Raw genomic sequence first — 16055 nt, 5'->3', positions numbered from 1 at the left:
TGAAATAGCATACATCCTACTAATATTGGTATTCTAACATTCTCCGCCTCTGAATCAGTCTGCCATGCAGTAGTCATGCCTAAACAGGATGGAAGAAGGGAAACGTTCCATTCCCACTCAGCCTCAGGACCAGCCTGTACTGGGGTCCATTCCTTTATCATATCTGTACCCACTGACTTTTGTTTAGCTTTACAAGCTGTCCTGAAGATCGGAGCTTGGTCATTCCCATTATTGTCTGGGGAATCATTCGCTCTTTCTTTTTGACTTGAACGGTACCCTTGGCTGAGTCCCCCCTGTGCACACGCTCTCCTCACCTGAGCTTTCCGAGTCGATGGTATCTTGCAGGCCTCGACGTGCCAGGTAGTCTCTCTCCTTCTTCTGGTGCGTGGGCTGTTAAGACGGATTTCTGAACTCTGTCCTGGTGGCGCAGAAGTTCAGAAGGCCAACCTAATTACTTGGAACAGGGTAACCTCTGGACGAGCCAGACCAATCAAGGTAGCGATCGCGGCGGTCAAGACTAGGTCTCAAGAGGGGTGAGGGTGACTGAAAGCCCGCAATGAGCACACAAAGCAAGATCACTTACAAACTACTCCAAACAGTTGTTATATTAAAAATATATACACATTTATTTCAAGGCCTTTAAAACAATGACAGTAGCGAGAAAATCACAATATAACGATAGTAAACCAACACATACCATATCAACACAATATATATACAAATACAACCAGTCTCAAGCGTTATATGCATGAAAGGTGTAGTCCACCTAAAAGGGAGGGAAAACAGGCAGTGCGCAATAATGCTTAGACCGAGTTCACCTTCAGAGGCACCTAACTAGATGGAAGTCCCAGCCCTGCGAAGAGTGGAGCCTTGTGCTCAAAAGTACCTGCACGCGCTGGTGCCAACGGGCAAAAGGAGAAGCTCTTCGAGGGAAATCAGGCAGTTCAGTTTAGTGCACAAAAGAAGAAGAACAAGTTCCGAGACTCAAGCGCAGCCTTCACAGTGGGCAGAAGCAGAGCGCGAGTACGGAAAAGGGTGCTGTTTGACACAGCGGGGAAAAGCAATGGGCTCCTGCAGGAGGGCGACCAGATCCTAGCTATGCTACTCACCGGTCCCTGATGCAAGCAGACCCAGGCTTCTCCGCCTCCGTTTCAGTAGCTGGCAGGTTCAGAAGAGCAGGGAACGCCTCGTCGTCGTGTTGAGTAAAAAGACGTCCCAATCGAAGAAACCCGCACAGTTTGTTACCACAGCAGGGCAACGGAGTGGCCGTGTGTATCTGAGCCAAATGTACACTACTCACTTCAGACCTGGGAACGCCAAGTGTACGAAGCGTGTGAGAGTGACAAGGACTCAAAATACTACACAACCTGGCGGCGGTTACAGAGCAAGACTCCCGTGTAAGCTGGTCAGTCAGCTGGATGGCCCAGAGACGCTTCCGAAGGCTTACTGGCAGGAGATGGTGAAGATGCCGAGAATAGCTGTTCCCGCTATTCCAAGGGTCGAAGTACCAGTACAGGCCTTCTGGTTCGATCAAAGGTGAAAAGGGGTTTCACAAGGCGACAGCAGTGCAGAGGAGAAGTCCTTCAGCGGGTCACCAGCGATTCCTCGGTCCAGCCTCGTGGTTGCAGGATACTTGGCTCCTGTATTCCTTCGTTCGGGAGAACTCAGGAGATCGACATGGTAGTGGTGTTTCCAGCCCCCTCTTATCCACGGTTCCCTTCGCGCCAGAGGGACCCAATAGGAGATCCGCTCATCAACACTCACACCATTCGTGGACCAATCACGGACCACGGTGGTCCCAGGCATTCACACCACCCTAGACTCTCTGGCACCCAGGATGTGTATTGGGACCAGACATCCCAGCCCACATCCTGGAGGCACACACAAGACATGTAGAAGCCCGCGAAAGCATCCGTGTTTCGCGGGAAAGTACATGCCCAAATAAGGAAGGCCCCGGGTCGGCTCGACCTGGGGAAGGTGAAGGGAGCAAGACGGTCAGCGGACAGGACAAAGGAGCCTCATGGTCTGGCCATTTTGTGAGCCAGGCCACCATTTTGGGTTAAGCGCGAGAAACGCGCTTAGAACGCCAAAAGGAGCTCAAAACACAAGAAACGATCGCTGCCGCCATTCCTGTCCCTGAATCACTTGCACCGATCAGATACAATCCTAAACGAGTATCTAGGGCCTGTAGAAGGCTAGAGACCCAAGAGAGCTGTAACTTAGCTTACAGTGCCCACTTGTGTCATGTTGCACGAAAGCCGCAACATGATAAAAGAAACTACGGGAAACAGCGTTCCCCGGTACTGACTGTCTTAAGGGCATGTCAGTTTCCCCGTAAGAAAGGAGCAAAAGCCCAGAGGAGTGCGGCAGAAGGCTGCACTTCTCCGGCAAAGTCGAGAACAAGGTGAAAAACAACAGCAAAAAGTTTAGGGGTTGCCACATGGAAGGAAAATTACCTACAATTACGAAATCTTTCCTAACATGGGCTTGTCACGGAGAGAAGCCACTGTGGCCGCTGGGTGAGAACAGCAGCACAGTGACCTCCTTTCCGGAATTAAGCCAGAAAATACAGGGAAAAACCCGCAAGGGGAAAAAAAACCCTGATAAGAGGTGTCAAGACTTGTCTCAGAAGGCCAGTTGTTCACAGATGAAGAAGGAAGCGAAGGATCTCCAACACTGAGGGTAGTGGCCCTCAAAATGTCCAAGTCCAATGGTAGCACTAGGCCTGAAGAGCAGGCGGAGAAGGCAGCAGCTGACGGCTGAGGTGGAGGTAGAAATCTTCCAAGAAAGCACTGCGGAGAAGCACGGGAGAAAACCCCACGCTGTCTGGACTCAAAGAGCAAGGGAAAGAAAAAGGGTGAGAGAGAGAGAGAGAGAGAGAGGGAGAGAAAGAGAGAGAGAGAGAGAGAGAGGGAGAGAGAGAGAGAGAGAGAGAGAGAGAGAGAGAGAGAGAGAGAGAGCCCGACCGCCAGAGAAAAAGGCACAGCTAGCGCCGCCCAGGGAAGGCGGCGGCGAGAAACGGAAAACAAAAGTACGGTGTTCCGGGGACAGGGACACCGCAGAAAGTAACCACGGGGAAAAATTCCTGAGTAATTCCAAAGCGAGGTGCAGAGGAAGGGCGAAGGACCCAGAGTCGAAAGGTAAACAACAGAGGGGGTTGCAACGCAACGACCTGCCGGGAGGCGGGGATTTAAATACTCCCGGCAGTGTCGCGTTTGGAGCGGCGGCTGCGAATACAGAAAAGGGACTAAAGTAACCTTCCTCTGCGTCTCCTCAAACTCCAACGCGGAAGAAATCGCCAGTCACGGCAATGGCCGCGACTGCGAGTGACATTCTTTTGCTTCTTCGATTTCTTAGGTTCGTTGCCAAGAGCCCGTTACTTCTCTTTTTTCCTCCTTTTCTTCTTCTATTGTGAATGTTTGAAAGAGGATGCTGAACTATCAGCACCGACTCCTCATCATTACAGGCTATAGCTCCCAATCTTGTAAATTCTTTAATAAAATGCAAAGAAGGGGGAGTATCTACAAACACCGGCTAAGATGCAGATGGAATTGGAGAATCCAGTGAGCAATTCTCAGTTTGCAGCGTCTATGCTCTAGGAGTTGTACCAGTTTATTTTAGATATCATTCAATTAGTTAGAATTTCCTCTAATTTCCTCTTTAAATGGAAAATGGCTGGGTTCTTCTGAATGCCACTCAATTAAACTGTATTTTCACTAACTTCGATTTTAATTAAGTCCCTAACTTCTTCCTTAAGTGTAAGCTGTCAGAGTTTCTCCTGAACATTATTCAGTTCAACAACATTTTCTCTGAATACAATTTTAAGTTAGTCAAATACCGGCCTAACTATGGAATTTAGAACAAAGTTTAAGACTACCAGAGTCAGGGCCCCCATTTCCGCTCCCGGCTGCTGAGAATACTCTGTTGACCTTGATAATATCGAAATCCCATGTACTGAATTGTCCCTTCCCTCCTACCCCTCCGCACTTTCCTCCTTCCCCTTCCCATGCACGATCTTAATGACACATGGCCTAGTAGGATTGTTGTCTGTCTTCCCTCTGTTCCCCCACCCTTTTCTCGTCGCGCCTTGAAACACTTGTGTATCGGCGCGTTATAAATGCCATATCATATCATACAATTAATTTGTTTGGTCATTTGCTTGATCCGGTAAGGCGAAGTTGGGTATAGGATAAAGAATCAGAGTGGTTTTGCAGAACCCTACGATCCCCCAACCCCACCACAGGTGGACTACCAGCTTGTGTTGTTTCACTAGTCGAAACTGGAAGAATTAAGTTCTCATACTGTGCAGCTTCCAGTGATAGCTGCCTTGGGAGAGATTCTGCATGAGTATCGCATTCACTCAGACTTCTCCTATGGTGGAAATAAGCTGCTTTCTTCTTCCTGATATTCTTGGATATTAATATGAAGTCCAACTTTGAAGGCTCACTGCCACCACTCAAAGAGAAAACACCTCCCAGGTAAATTCATCCAAGACACACTGGGCCGCAACTGTGCTTGGCTGGCTCTTTGCTGGCACAAAGCGGTGTGGCGGTTTTGTTTCAACAAGCTCTGTTTCCAATTTCCAATACTCGCGTCACTGCCACCACTCGAAGAGAAAACACCTCTCAGATAAATTCTGCCGGGACACAGTGCTCCGCAACTCTGCTTCACTGGCGCGAAGCGGCGTGTGGTTTTGTTCCCACAAGCTCCTCCTCCACTCTCCACCAATACTCGGGTCACTACCACCACTCGAAGAGAAAACACTGCTCTGTTAAATTCAGCCGGACACACTGCTCCACAACTGCACTTGGCTGGCGTTTCAAACAGAGTATTTGCAAGGAGAAAATGACTAGATTCGTTGGAACTTGTAAATCTGATTATTCTTTGCCAGGGTCTTCTTCTGGTCATTCAAACTATTTCTGTGTGCCTGGGGAGGACTTTGGGTGTCTTTGGTCCATCTGTAAATCTACCTACATGTCAGTGTGCCTGAAATGGGTGATTTATACCAGTCACAACCCCCTCTATAATATTATACAGAATAATCGACTCCCAGAGGTACATTATATGGATATTCTAAGTCACTGCTTATTCTGGTCTTATGAAGCTAAATGCCAGCAGGCTGTGTGCTGCATACCCTCCAGGTTGCTTTATAATTTCCTTGAAATGGCATTCAGGCTTCTTTTCCTCAGAGTGAAGGGTGGCACATCATTGATTAAAGGTGGATTTAATTAAACTCACTTTCTGTCTGTTGGTTCTCTCTGCCATCACAACTAGAAAAGTTGTAATGTAATCGGTCAGTTTGTGATGTCACAGAGGACTGCAAGCATATTATGTTCTACTAATTCTATGTTTTTGTAACACTTGTTATATAATATTAGCACCTAAGGCGGGGGAGCCAACCAATCGGGTTTCTCTGAACGCAGGCTGAATCTCACAATCTCAGCCTGTACTAAAAGCAGCCTGAGGGCTGCTTCTTCCACCCACCATAATCCTGCCACTCCCCACTCCCTTGCCCTCAGTTCTGTGCTCCCTTCTCACCACCCAGCCCCACTTTCCTGAATGGTTTGGTGGCTGCACCCCCCGCTGCTGCCGCTCCATGTCCCTGCCCAACTTGAGTAAGTATTTTGTTTGAATAAACGGGACAAAGCAAGGCGTCCCGTTCATTCAAACAAAATACATTGCTGTTAGCACTCGGGCTGTTTGGATTGCAAACCCGGGGTACTAATAGCAATGAGAACCTCACCGGCAGGGCTGGATCAGGTGGTAGAGGTGCCGGAGCACATCGCCCCGGGCCGGGAGATGTTGGCCTTGATGATCAGGTTACAGAAGCCATCCGGCCCCAGTGCCCGAGAGGATTTACTGGCGCTGATAAGCCTGGCAACCACCTGTGAGCTTTTCACAAATGTCCAAGTACCGGCCTCCTGGGGCACATAGGACGGTCTGGAGTTAGGGTGACCCAGTGTAGTTGAGACGTAGGCAATCCATTCATGCTGTGGGATGCCATTGAAGGCCAGAGGGGGCGAGCTCTGCTAATTGACTAACTGACAGAATTTCCTCGCATCATGGTCAATAGTTGTCATCACCAGAGCGCGCCATTTCTGGCATTCCCTGAAAAACCTATGGACTCAAAGCCACTTAGTGTAGTTAGCCTTAATCCGCCTCCTGCCTTCTGCATGCACGTCTGGGTCTTCAGTCACAGGTGATAACTTTCGCAGTTCTGCGCAAGTATATCTCCTTTTATCATGGATTGCTTTGTTGAAGCTATGTCTATGGAGCTTGGCAGGATCTGTAGCCCTCTGGTTGTTGCCCTTGTTTACTCTTGTGACACTCTGCGACCTGGCCAATAGGCCCCTCATATTGTAATCATTTCTCAAGACCCCAACAAACATTACCCTCAGGAGTTGGAACCGGCCCATTTGAATGGAAGTCAGAGAAGATTCTGCGAGCTCTTACCAGGGCAGCCTCAACTCTGGTGGAGTTCCATCCTACTCTAGTCAATGCTCTGTTCAGAGTTAATGACCCAGTGTTGCGGTCGCCATAACTGGAGCACTCCACATCAAGTGCAAGGGTGACAGGAAAGTGATCACTCTCCGAGCGCTCTCCAAGGTTCTATTCATGAGAGCCACTGAGCGCTGTTACCGTGAGTGAAGCAAGCTCCTGTTATGTGCAGCTATACACAATGTCAAAAACTATGATAGCAAGCACTGCATCAAAGCAAGTTATTTTAACTCGTTATCTGCAGGTCTTGGCTGAGGATGCTGTGCTCACTGAGTTGTCTTCCTTTGTCTTTCTTTCTGGCACCTTCCTTGACAAATATTTGGAGAAATGTTCCTTTGGGGCAACACTCCTTATGGATTTGGGTTATTTTCTTCAGTAATCCCGCAAGGGTAGTTGCACTTGCTGACTGCTGCTGTAAGAGGATTCAATTCAACACTACAGCTAAGTCAACGCCTAGTCTATAATACTGAATGAAAACCCTTATTGATATATCTTTAGGTCCAGTTCATGCGTTCTGGATGACTACCCCTATATAACACCCCTCTCTTGGAATCCCCCTGACCCCACTGAGCCAAGAAGTAGTTCTGTTTTGCAAGTTAAAAGGTTTATTTGATAATTTAAACAAGAGATGTATATATCACACTTTATAATAAATTAATAATTGACTAGCACACTTAATCTGATATGATACAGATTAACAACAGAGAATCTGGCACTAGCCCACTTCTTTATAATTACTAAGGAGTTGAGATGAAATGGATAAGGTAGCACATTGGTAAATAGGTACAGAAGGATAATGTGGTAGAGAATGCTTTATAGGGTTCAAGGAAATGCAAGGTTGAATGAATGAAATGCAGTATAGGAAATACTCAATATGATTTCAACAAAACAATGTAATCACTTTTCTGTGGCTATTCACTCCCCCCCTCTTTATGCAATGCAAGGAAATGGGAGGAAAGCACACAGTTCTCAGAAATGCAATCAATGTAATCAGTTCAATCCAGCAAGCTTAGACAACAGAAAACAGATAGGAGTTTTGAAATCACAGGCCCAAATTGCTTTGATATGTGCTGGCAATGAATGAGAAATATGCTGGAAACGCTTTTAATTCCCTTTCAGAGGTTCAGGGTGAGTGGTATCTAGTTAATATTAGTCCAGGCTCACACTAGCAATGATGCAGGGATAGTTAGCAGGTTAAACGAATTTCTGGCAAATGGAAAGCAAACAGCAGCAGTTTTTACAGGTGAAGAAATTGCAAATCGCGGTAAAATTCGCGGATGCGTGTTCCGCGATTGCGGTAAAACTATAAGGGGTAGGAATGCGGTTCTTGGTGCAATTCAAAGCTACGATTCTAAGCTATCAGAGGAAAGTTACTGCAAGTCTCTAGCCCAACGGTCGCGGAGATATGAGCGATTTAATAAAGGTCGTTTTTGGGTTTGCAAATTTCAAAAGCTCAAAATGACAAGTGCAGCTTGCAACTAGAAATGACAGGTGACAGCTAGGAGGCAGTTCTACTTAGGTTAAATAGATTGAATTAGATGAATTTAAACTAAGAGATTGGTTCTACACAGTTCTGCTGGGTACTCACACTATATTCTTGAATTAAATGGGCCTCATCACGGATCTGGTCAGGGTTTTAGACTGGGCTCTGGTCACTCTCTCTGCTGGTCTGGGTCTCTCTGGTCTGGTCTCTTAGTACAGCACTGCTTTCTCTCTGGTCTGGTCTCTTAGTACAGCACTGCTTTCTCTCTGGTCTGGATAGATTGAAGTCTCTAGTTTGGCTTTCTGTAGGTTGATGAAGGTAAGTATGGATTTTTCCGGCAGAGCGTCCCGCTGCAGATGGATTTGGAAGCTCTCTATCTGTCCTGTCTGTCTGCTTTTATGTGTTTAGAATGTGGGTGTGTTCTAGCATCACTGACCCTACCTCTCTCTCAGCTTCTAATTGGTCAAACTTCCATTTATCATTTGATTGGGGAATGAACTGTGAGTCAGCGTGATGTCATTTTACAGCCTGCAGAAAGTCCACTCCTCCTGTCAACTTACACACAAATCTAGATTTGAAACAAATACATATTTGCAGAGGTACCTATTGTTTTAAAATCATATGCACCCATCATGCATTACAGGAGGTATACCCTGTTCAAACTCTGCTCTTCCTGGGAGCTTGCATTCAGAAATGGCACATATTTCACTTTTTAACTGATTTTGCAATTTCTGACATTGACCCAACTTTACATACATGTGTGCAGGGAGTAGGGACATTAACTGATGAAGTTTCAGATTTTTAACATGCATACATTTAGAGTAATATCCACTTTTCCGCTAAAACCCCCCTGAACATGCCACCGGGTCGAAAAACCTCTTAAAATGTGGGCAGAAAAATCACAAGAATTATGGTATCATTTATAAAATTTTCACATGTCCGCTCTATGAGTTATTCATCTTTTTAAAGTTATGTTCTGGCTCCAAAGGGGTGTGGTTTCCCAGGTCACATGGTATAGAAACCAGTCTTTCCAGTTTCTGCCAAGCCAGCTTGCTCTCACAGGCAGTGCCCCTCCCAGCTCTTGCCAAGAGGAAGCTACATTTTACGACTGCGGTAATAAAAACCTTTGCCTGAGTGAAGAGGGCTTTGTTCACTCTCTTGCAGAGCACAGATAATTCAATTATCAGATAGATGGCATATCCTTAGTGTGGGCAGCAAAAGGAAGGTTGGCCTGGGAACACAGTGGTGACTCAAGTTTCCCTCCTGATGGGGGTAGTTGCCAGGCAGAATTCAGTTCCTTAAGCCGGGTTTCAGATAAAATGTCACTTTTTGTTCCCCAGTTTCTGCATTCAAATAAAACTAAACATTTTTACATATGCAGCTAGAAGGCTGATTCTAAGTTTAAAACTATGACATTTAAACAGTTACAAAGGCATGTGACACCAAACATAGCTCACTCATTTAATCTAAACATTTTCGATTTTAGTGTCTTTAAATCCAGTGCAACTTAAACTGCTGACTCCATAGCAGTTTTGTTATAAGCATTGTTTTGGGCTCTTCATTTCCCAGATTTTGTAGGCACACAACACTCCATTCTACCAAATGTCTGCTGGTGTCCAGTGAGTTTTTAGATGTGTTGCAATGTTTAAAATAGACAGTTTGAGCCTGCCTTCAGAGAAACACAGGGTGGTTTTAAACTGCCGACTTTTGGATAGTGGTGAGTACTGGTACTGCACCCATTTTTGGGATTTAAGAAAATGAATTCCCAACAATTCTAGGTTGCATTTGGCATCAGCATTGCCATTCCCAATGGTTTCAGACTACTGTGCGGGTAGTCCAATGGTGGTTTTAGGCAGTTTCCTTCTGTGCCCATAACATCGGCAAAAATGAATGGCAGCCTATTCTTCATGCATTTCCCTGTGCATTTTCTGGGAAGCTCTGGCCATCATGATGTTTTCATGTCAGTACTGCACAGTTTTGAGGTAGGGCTAGGATGCATGGGTAAATACATCCCACACTGCCAAGATGGTAAAATAAAGCACGACATGCATTCTTTTTTTTGAAACTGCATGCAGTTTTTATTTTTTATAACTTAGCCCATGTTCGGGTCATTAACAATGATAAAAATGCATGGGATGTAAATGCCTGTGGGCCTTCAGCAGTTAACACTGCTGCTACCCCTCAACCCCCCAAACCCCATGGTAAAAATAATGTTCCCATAGATGGTTAATGGCCCTTTGTGTATTTCTAATCACATGGGGGTGGGGGGACGTGAGCATCAATGGATCTCACCGCTTTGCCAATCCTCTGCATCTTTTTTAAAGCACTGTCGTGTAGCTAGGTCTGGAAAAGATCCAGGGCTACGATAATGTCGGGACTGTCGGGTCTCGGGGCTAGCTAGCCTTTTGGTTTTAGTGCCTGAGCCTCTATCCGGGGCTACAACCAAAACACCCGTGGCTATGCCCCCCCACCCTTCCCCCAGACCAAGGGGTGGACTGGGCTACAGAGAACTCTGGAGATTTCCCAGTAGGCCTTTGCACCCTGGGCCTCTTTTGGGTCCCAGTCCACCCCTGCCAAGACCCCACCTAGGGGACCACCCCTGCCAAGACCCCACCTAGCGACGCCTGTGAGCATGGATGCAAAAATGACCTCCATATGTTGGGTGGAGGCTCAACTATAGTTAGAGATGGTATTTTTTTTTTTTCTACTGCGCTAGTTCACCACAATAGTGGTCTCGCCACCATGGTGGTCTGAAAGTGCGTAAAACTTGTCCGAGTTAAGATGCAGTCTGTGCCACACCAGGGATGGCAGTCAGAGTCTTAAACTGCTGGAAATCATTGACCGGAAAATGAGTGGGTAATAAAGAGAAGAATACCACAGTGTGTTTTGGCTGTAAAGGTGTGTTATTAATTAAACATGTGTACATGAATGAAAGAGGAACAAGTATGTACTGCATGGTTTTTCCTTAAAAGTACGACATTTAGTACCTAGCCAATGTAGTGCTCCTAATACAGCTTATGGTGAAATGGGCAATACTTAAAATGCCAACTGTGCCTACTGGTGCGCGCCACATATTGCTAAGAAGGATGTTTCACACTGGATTACGTGCAAGAGGCCACACAGCAACGCAACAGTTGTGTAACGAAACACAATTTAAAAAATAGTCCTACAACATGATTGCGATTTTGTCAGACTTAAACCGACATTTCTCAGCGATGTTCAACAATCATAGGCACATTATGCCCGTAAGCGTGATGCAGTTGAATGTCTAAAAACATACGCCATTTTGTAGTCCATCCTTGTTGACCCATTGCTTACTGTGCCGGTATAAACAACGTGCGCCCTTCCGTGTTTTTCAGAGTGTCGGGGGGAGAGCTCTTCGACTTCCTGGCGCAGAAAGAGTCCTTGAGTGAAGAGGAGGCCACGCGGTTCATCAAGCAGATTCTAGACGGTGTCAGTTACCTCCACGCCAAGAAAATCGCGCACTTTGATCTGAAGGTAAGACACGTCGCTGCGCGTGGAACAGTAAGACGTCGTCGCAGAGTGTAAACGGATCCGCGCGTTATTCGAGTCAGCCATGCCCTTTCACAAGCCCTGGGGGTGTCCCCGGTGAGTAATGTGTACTACAGTTTGCCCTTCTTCGGACTAATCCAGGGGAGTGGCTACCAAATGCCACTTGATGTGATTATCCCGCAACCTAAGAAAGGAATTCAGCCAATCTGAGAATGTTCACTCATATTGTGTAAACACTATTATTCGCACGCACAGACATGGAATGTGCCAACCGCCTTGGATCCAGAGCAGTATTTCAGTCGCTCCCTTTCTAAGCGAAGGCGTCCACAGTAACAGTGGCACAGTGTGGGCACCAATCAGTGCCATAGCGCTTCAGACCTTAGTGGTCAGTGCAAGGTCATGTGGCGGGTGGAAGATTCTCTCATGTCTGACAGACCACAGCCACTGGTTTGGAAGAGTTTCCTCCAGAGTAACTGGAAGTGGTTGTGATTAATTTAAATGTTTTGCAACTGTCACCCTGAATGGCACAGCTATAGAGGTGGGCTCCAAGCTTACTGTGCCTAGCGCCCAAGGTAGACTTCACTAATGTTGCCCAATAAGTCAGAAATGTGTTTGGGCTCCCTTTCTGAATACATGTTCCACACAGTGGTGGAAGTGGAACAAAAGGTACTAGTGGTAAATTGGCTGCATTCCGAAAAGGAGGGAGTGGAATGGTGGGAGATGGGGCAGGGCACGTGTGCTGGACGGGGTTTGACATCTACTATGTCTCTTGTTGCTTTGTGGCTAGACTAGACATTGCCTGGAATAGTAAACCACCACTGGCAAAGCCAACAGTTTGGGTTTTTGTGCAAGTATGGGATATGCACTGATATAATGGTATTACCTGGCGATAAGATGGCAACGGCTGAAAAACTGAGTGATTACCTAGATAGATAATGACATTAACTGACAAATAATACCTCAACTCAACACTTTGGCTTTGTGGTTGCTTGTTTTTAAAAGAAGTTCAGTGCATGGAACAGATCTAAATCAAATGGGCAAAGGCACACTTGGTAGAGGCTTTTTTATTACACCAGTAGCCATATACAGATGTAATCAAGCCATTAACTCTCAGCACACTGCTTTGAAATAACCTTGCAAGGCTAATGGATGATGTTAATGCTTGATATAGAGAGAGCTCAAAGAGATCCCAGGAGGATGTGTTTGGGAGGGGTAGGTAATGGGTGGGATTGGCCATAGGGATTAGCATGGCCAGTCAATGGGTGTAGAAATAACCAAACAACACGCATAAACTGAGTGTCCATCTCACATGCCATCTCCCTCCTAGCACTACAACACTATAGTTTTAGCTTATAGGTGGCGCTAATAGCTCAAACGAAAAACTAAGGCCACTAAGTTCTCCCCAGCAAATATCAAAATCTTTATATACAAAGCCGAATGTATGTATGTGTGTATGTTTGTCCGGCTATACAAATCCACACCGTTGAACCCGTTGCTACCAAATTTTGCATGGATTCCTCATTTGTCTGGGGCAAGATTGTAGTCTATGTCTGGATGCAAAATATAGACACCCTCATTTACAGATGCGCACCCCGATTCACTACAGTAGGTACTAGAAGGAGGCAAAATTTGGAAAAGTGTCTGAAGCAAAATGTTCAGTGTGTTGGTTATTTCTTTGAAATGTACTGTATACAGTTCGAAAGTGTTTATTAAAGCATTTTTAAAGGGAATTAAAACAAAAATGTAAATAGTTTTTTATCACATTGCTCCAAATATGGGAAATGGCAAGGCTACAGTTTACTTACATTAATTCACGAAAAGAGAGTGCAGTCAATCATTCTTGACATTTTCTCAAATGTGCTGAAGCCATTGAGTGACTGAAACATGCTGCACAAAAAACAAACATCACTTGGAAAAGCTCCATCTGATGCAAAGCGAAAATCAATATCAAGCGCTTCTGAAACACAAAAACAAACAGCAACACGACTTGCCGACCAGAAGACAAGGGCAACTTTCCCCAGAGCAAGCAAATGAAATGCCAGAGCAAACTGAAGCAAGACTTGCTGACATGAGGACAAGAGCAACATCCTCCAGCGCACATGAGACACCACTTGGCCAGGACACGGACGACACCGGGTACACCAGCTATCATATTCATAAAGATAAATATTTGATCCAACTGTTCATGCAAATTAAATGATACAATACGACACAAACATCTCTTTACATGTTTATTAGTGTAATCTTTGGATCATCATTTACTCTAAGACACACAATTACAAACATAGCTTAAACATATCTTGACTTTGTCACGGTTTATTGGGCGGTCACTCTGAACCCAGGGAGACCTCCCCACACCCGTAAGCAAGGTGGCGCAAAACAAAGCGCTTAGCAGATTAAACTTTACTGAGGCCTCCACCAGTATAATACCATTCAGCAGATACCCTCTGTACCACCAATAAGCTAGGAACCAGGCCGGAGTATAGTAAGGCTATATCTATTTATTTAAATGTTACTACTGTGAATAACAAATCAATCGCAAGGACAGCAGCCACCAACTCAGTGACACAATACAATATCACAACTTCAAATTGCTTGCGTCAATTGATGGACATGTATTTCTAATAGACCTTCAGTTACTACAACAAATGCAGAATTCAGAGATATGCAGTCACAACTTACATCAGATTCCTTTGCAAATTAACCGATAGAAAAAGTTTCAAACACACAGTGATTGCTTAGTTTATTGGAATGCTCTTTTCTCCCAGCAACCCCCCCCACCCTCCAGACATCAATTAGATATGACCCCTATGGTTTCAAGGTACAGGGATTGGGAATACAGTGGAAAATAGTTTGGGCTTTTTATTAGAAAGTAGGGTTTGGCGAAATGAATGGGGAAATCGTTCTTCAACACTCATTCAGATGAGATGCAGGGCTTTGGGCTTCTGATTTGGGAATAAACGGAACATTTGTTTTGCACAACTTGAAAGGCAGATTTTTAGGGATTCTTATTTTGGGATTAAGGGCACCCCTCTTCTGTAAGGAAGTCCAGGGTTACAGGAAAATAGGGTCGCCTAATTACTTTATTGACTATAATGGCTGTAACACTCTGGCCGTGAAATGTGTTAGTTTCAAATTATAACAAAACTCATCCTGTGGGAATTCATTGAATTAACTTTTATCAAATATGCTAACGGTCTACACAGTTTTGCCCCCGTACCCACAATCAAACGGACAGGCTTAAGGCAGGTAGATCCCAAAACAATGCAATTTAAATGGATTGGGGTTTTTCTGTGAGGAATTAATTGAGTTATCTTTTCAGTCAAATATGGCCAGGGTCTACACAGTTCCCCCCCCTATCCACTATGCAAGAAAGAGATGAAGGCTGGCAGAAACCCCCACACATTTGTTGTCATCTGAATCAATCTACTTACATGGGAGACCTTGGTCATTGGGAACTCAGGGAAACAGCAGGGCTCATCATGACAAAGCACAGATCTGGTCAAATACTTCTGTCAAGGATAGTCACCAGCACCCAGTCCTCATCTGGCTCCTCCAATGTCAGGTCGGTTAGCTTCTAGGTTTCCCTGTCTATGCCTCCTCTGCAAGGTTTATGGCCTTTTCAGGTAGACAGCTGTTCTCCAGGCAAGGTGGTAGGTACCCCAGTGGGTTTGGTAGCTCTCCTGTTCTCTCGGGTTAGTTGTTCCTCTCTAGAATCCCCCTCTCAGATAGGAATTTAATTTTCTATAGTGCTGATCACACTTACACATTATCAATATTCCCACGGTATGGATTGGCTAGCTCTCTCCCTCCCTCTCCCACCAATTCTGCTTACTGCCTGCTGATAGGACAAGGAGTTGGGAGGTGCGGATTATGGAGCCTGAAGGGTGGAGAAAAATGCATCACTCCAATATGGCATGTTGGTTTATAATTTTGGTTTTCTTAAACTCTCCCTACACGGCAACTATCTTTATTTTACAGATAACTGCATGAACATATATATTTTTGAATTCTACATTTTATGGGGAATCAGGAAATACTAATTTCACTTTGGCATGCCCTTCCTGGGAGGAGCTATTGTTTTTCGCGATTAGCTCGTTAGCCGATATAGTGAAAAATATGCCACTTCAAACATTAGTTTTGCATTCTATCAATTCACCAACTTTTGAACTTCCTCGGAATTATGAGAAGCCCAGAAAGAGGGTTTTCTTTCAAACGCAAATTCTATCGATCACACATGGTTAATATTCACATGGTACTGACAGGCTTTTTATGCCCTTCAATATGAGTCCTGGATGAGCTCACTGGAACAATTCTCTTTTTGTATAGGAATGAACAGTACAGTGTTAATCATAGGCAATGCATCACATGGGCCCCTGAGTTGTTGCCCTCTCCTCATAAGTTTTCTTTCTCCACAGTCACATGACAGACATGTGCCTGGCTCATGTTATTCCACCCTGCCATTAAGTGTCTTCAAAGTTCTCCGTTCAAAGCCAGTGCACAGTTAATGAGGAGGCCTGACCTTAAAGGTAATATATTTTGGCTTTCTTATCTGTACCGT

The 16055-nt window shown here is 45.3% G+C and overlaps 1 protein-coding gene across 3 annotated transcripts in view; it reads left to right on the top strand.

Annotated features, from left to right (window-relative positions):
- Positions 1 to 16055, top strand: part of DAPK2 (death associated protein kinase 2) — a 1397186-nt gene that overhangs the window by 826683 nt on the left and 554448 nt on the right. For all 3 annotated transcript variants that reach the window (XM_069624406.1, XM_069624405.1, XM_069624404.1), the window contains exon 4: positions 11341 to 11479. In XM_069624406.1, coding sequence (XP_069480507.1) covers positions 11341 to 11479 — 139 coding nt within the window. The remainder of the gene's footprint in view (positions 1 to 11340; positions 11480 to 16055) is intronic.

Source organism: Ambystoma mexicanum, chromosome 11, assembly GCF_040938575.1.
Source record: "Ambystoma mexicanum isolate Mex_15411 chromosome 11, UKY_AmexF1_1, whole genome shotgun sequence".
Taxonomy (NCBI): Eukaryota; Metazoa; Chordata; class Amphibia; order Caudata; family Ambystomatidae; genus Ambystoma; species Ambystoma mexicanum.
Note: the sequence above shows the minus strand (reverse complement) of the source record. Positions and strands in the feature narration are given on the sequence as shown.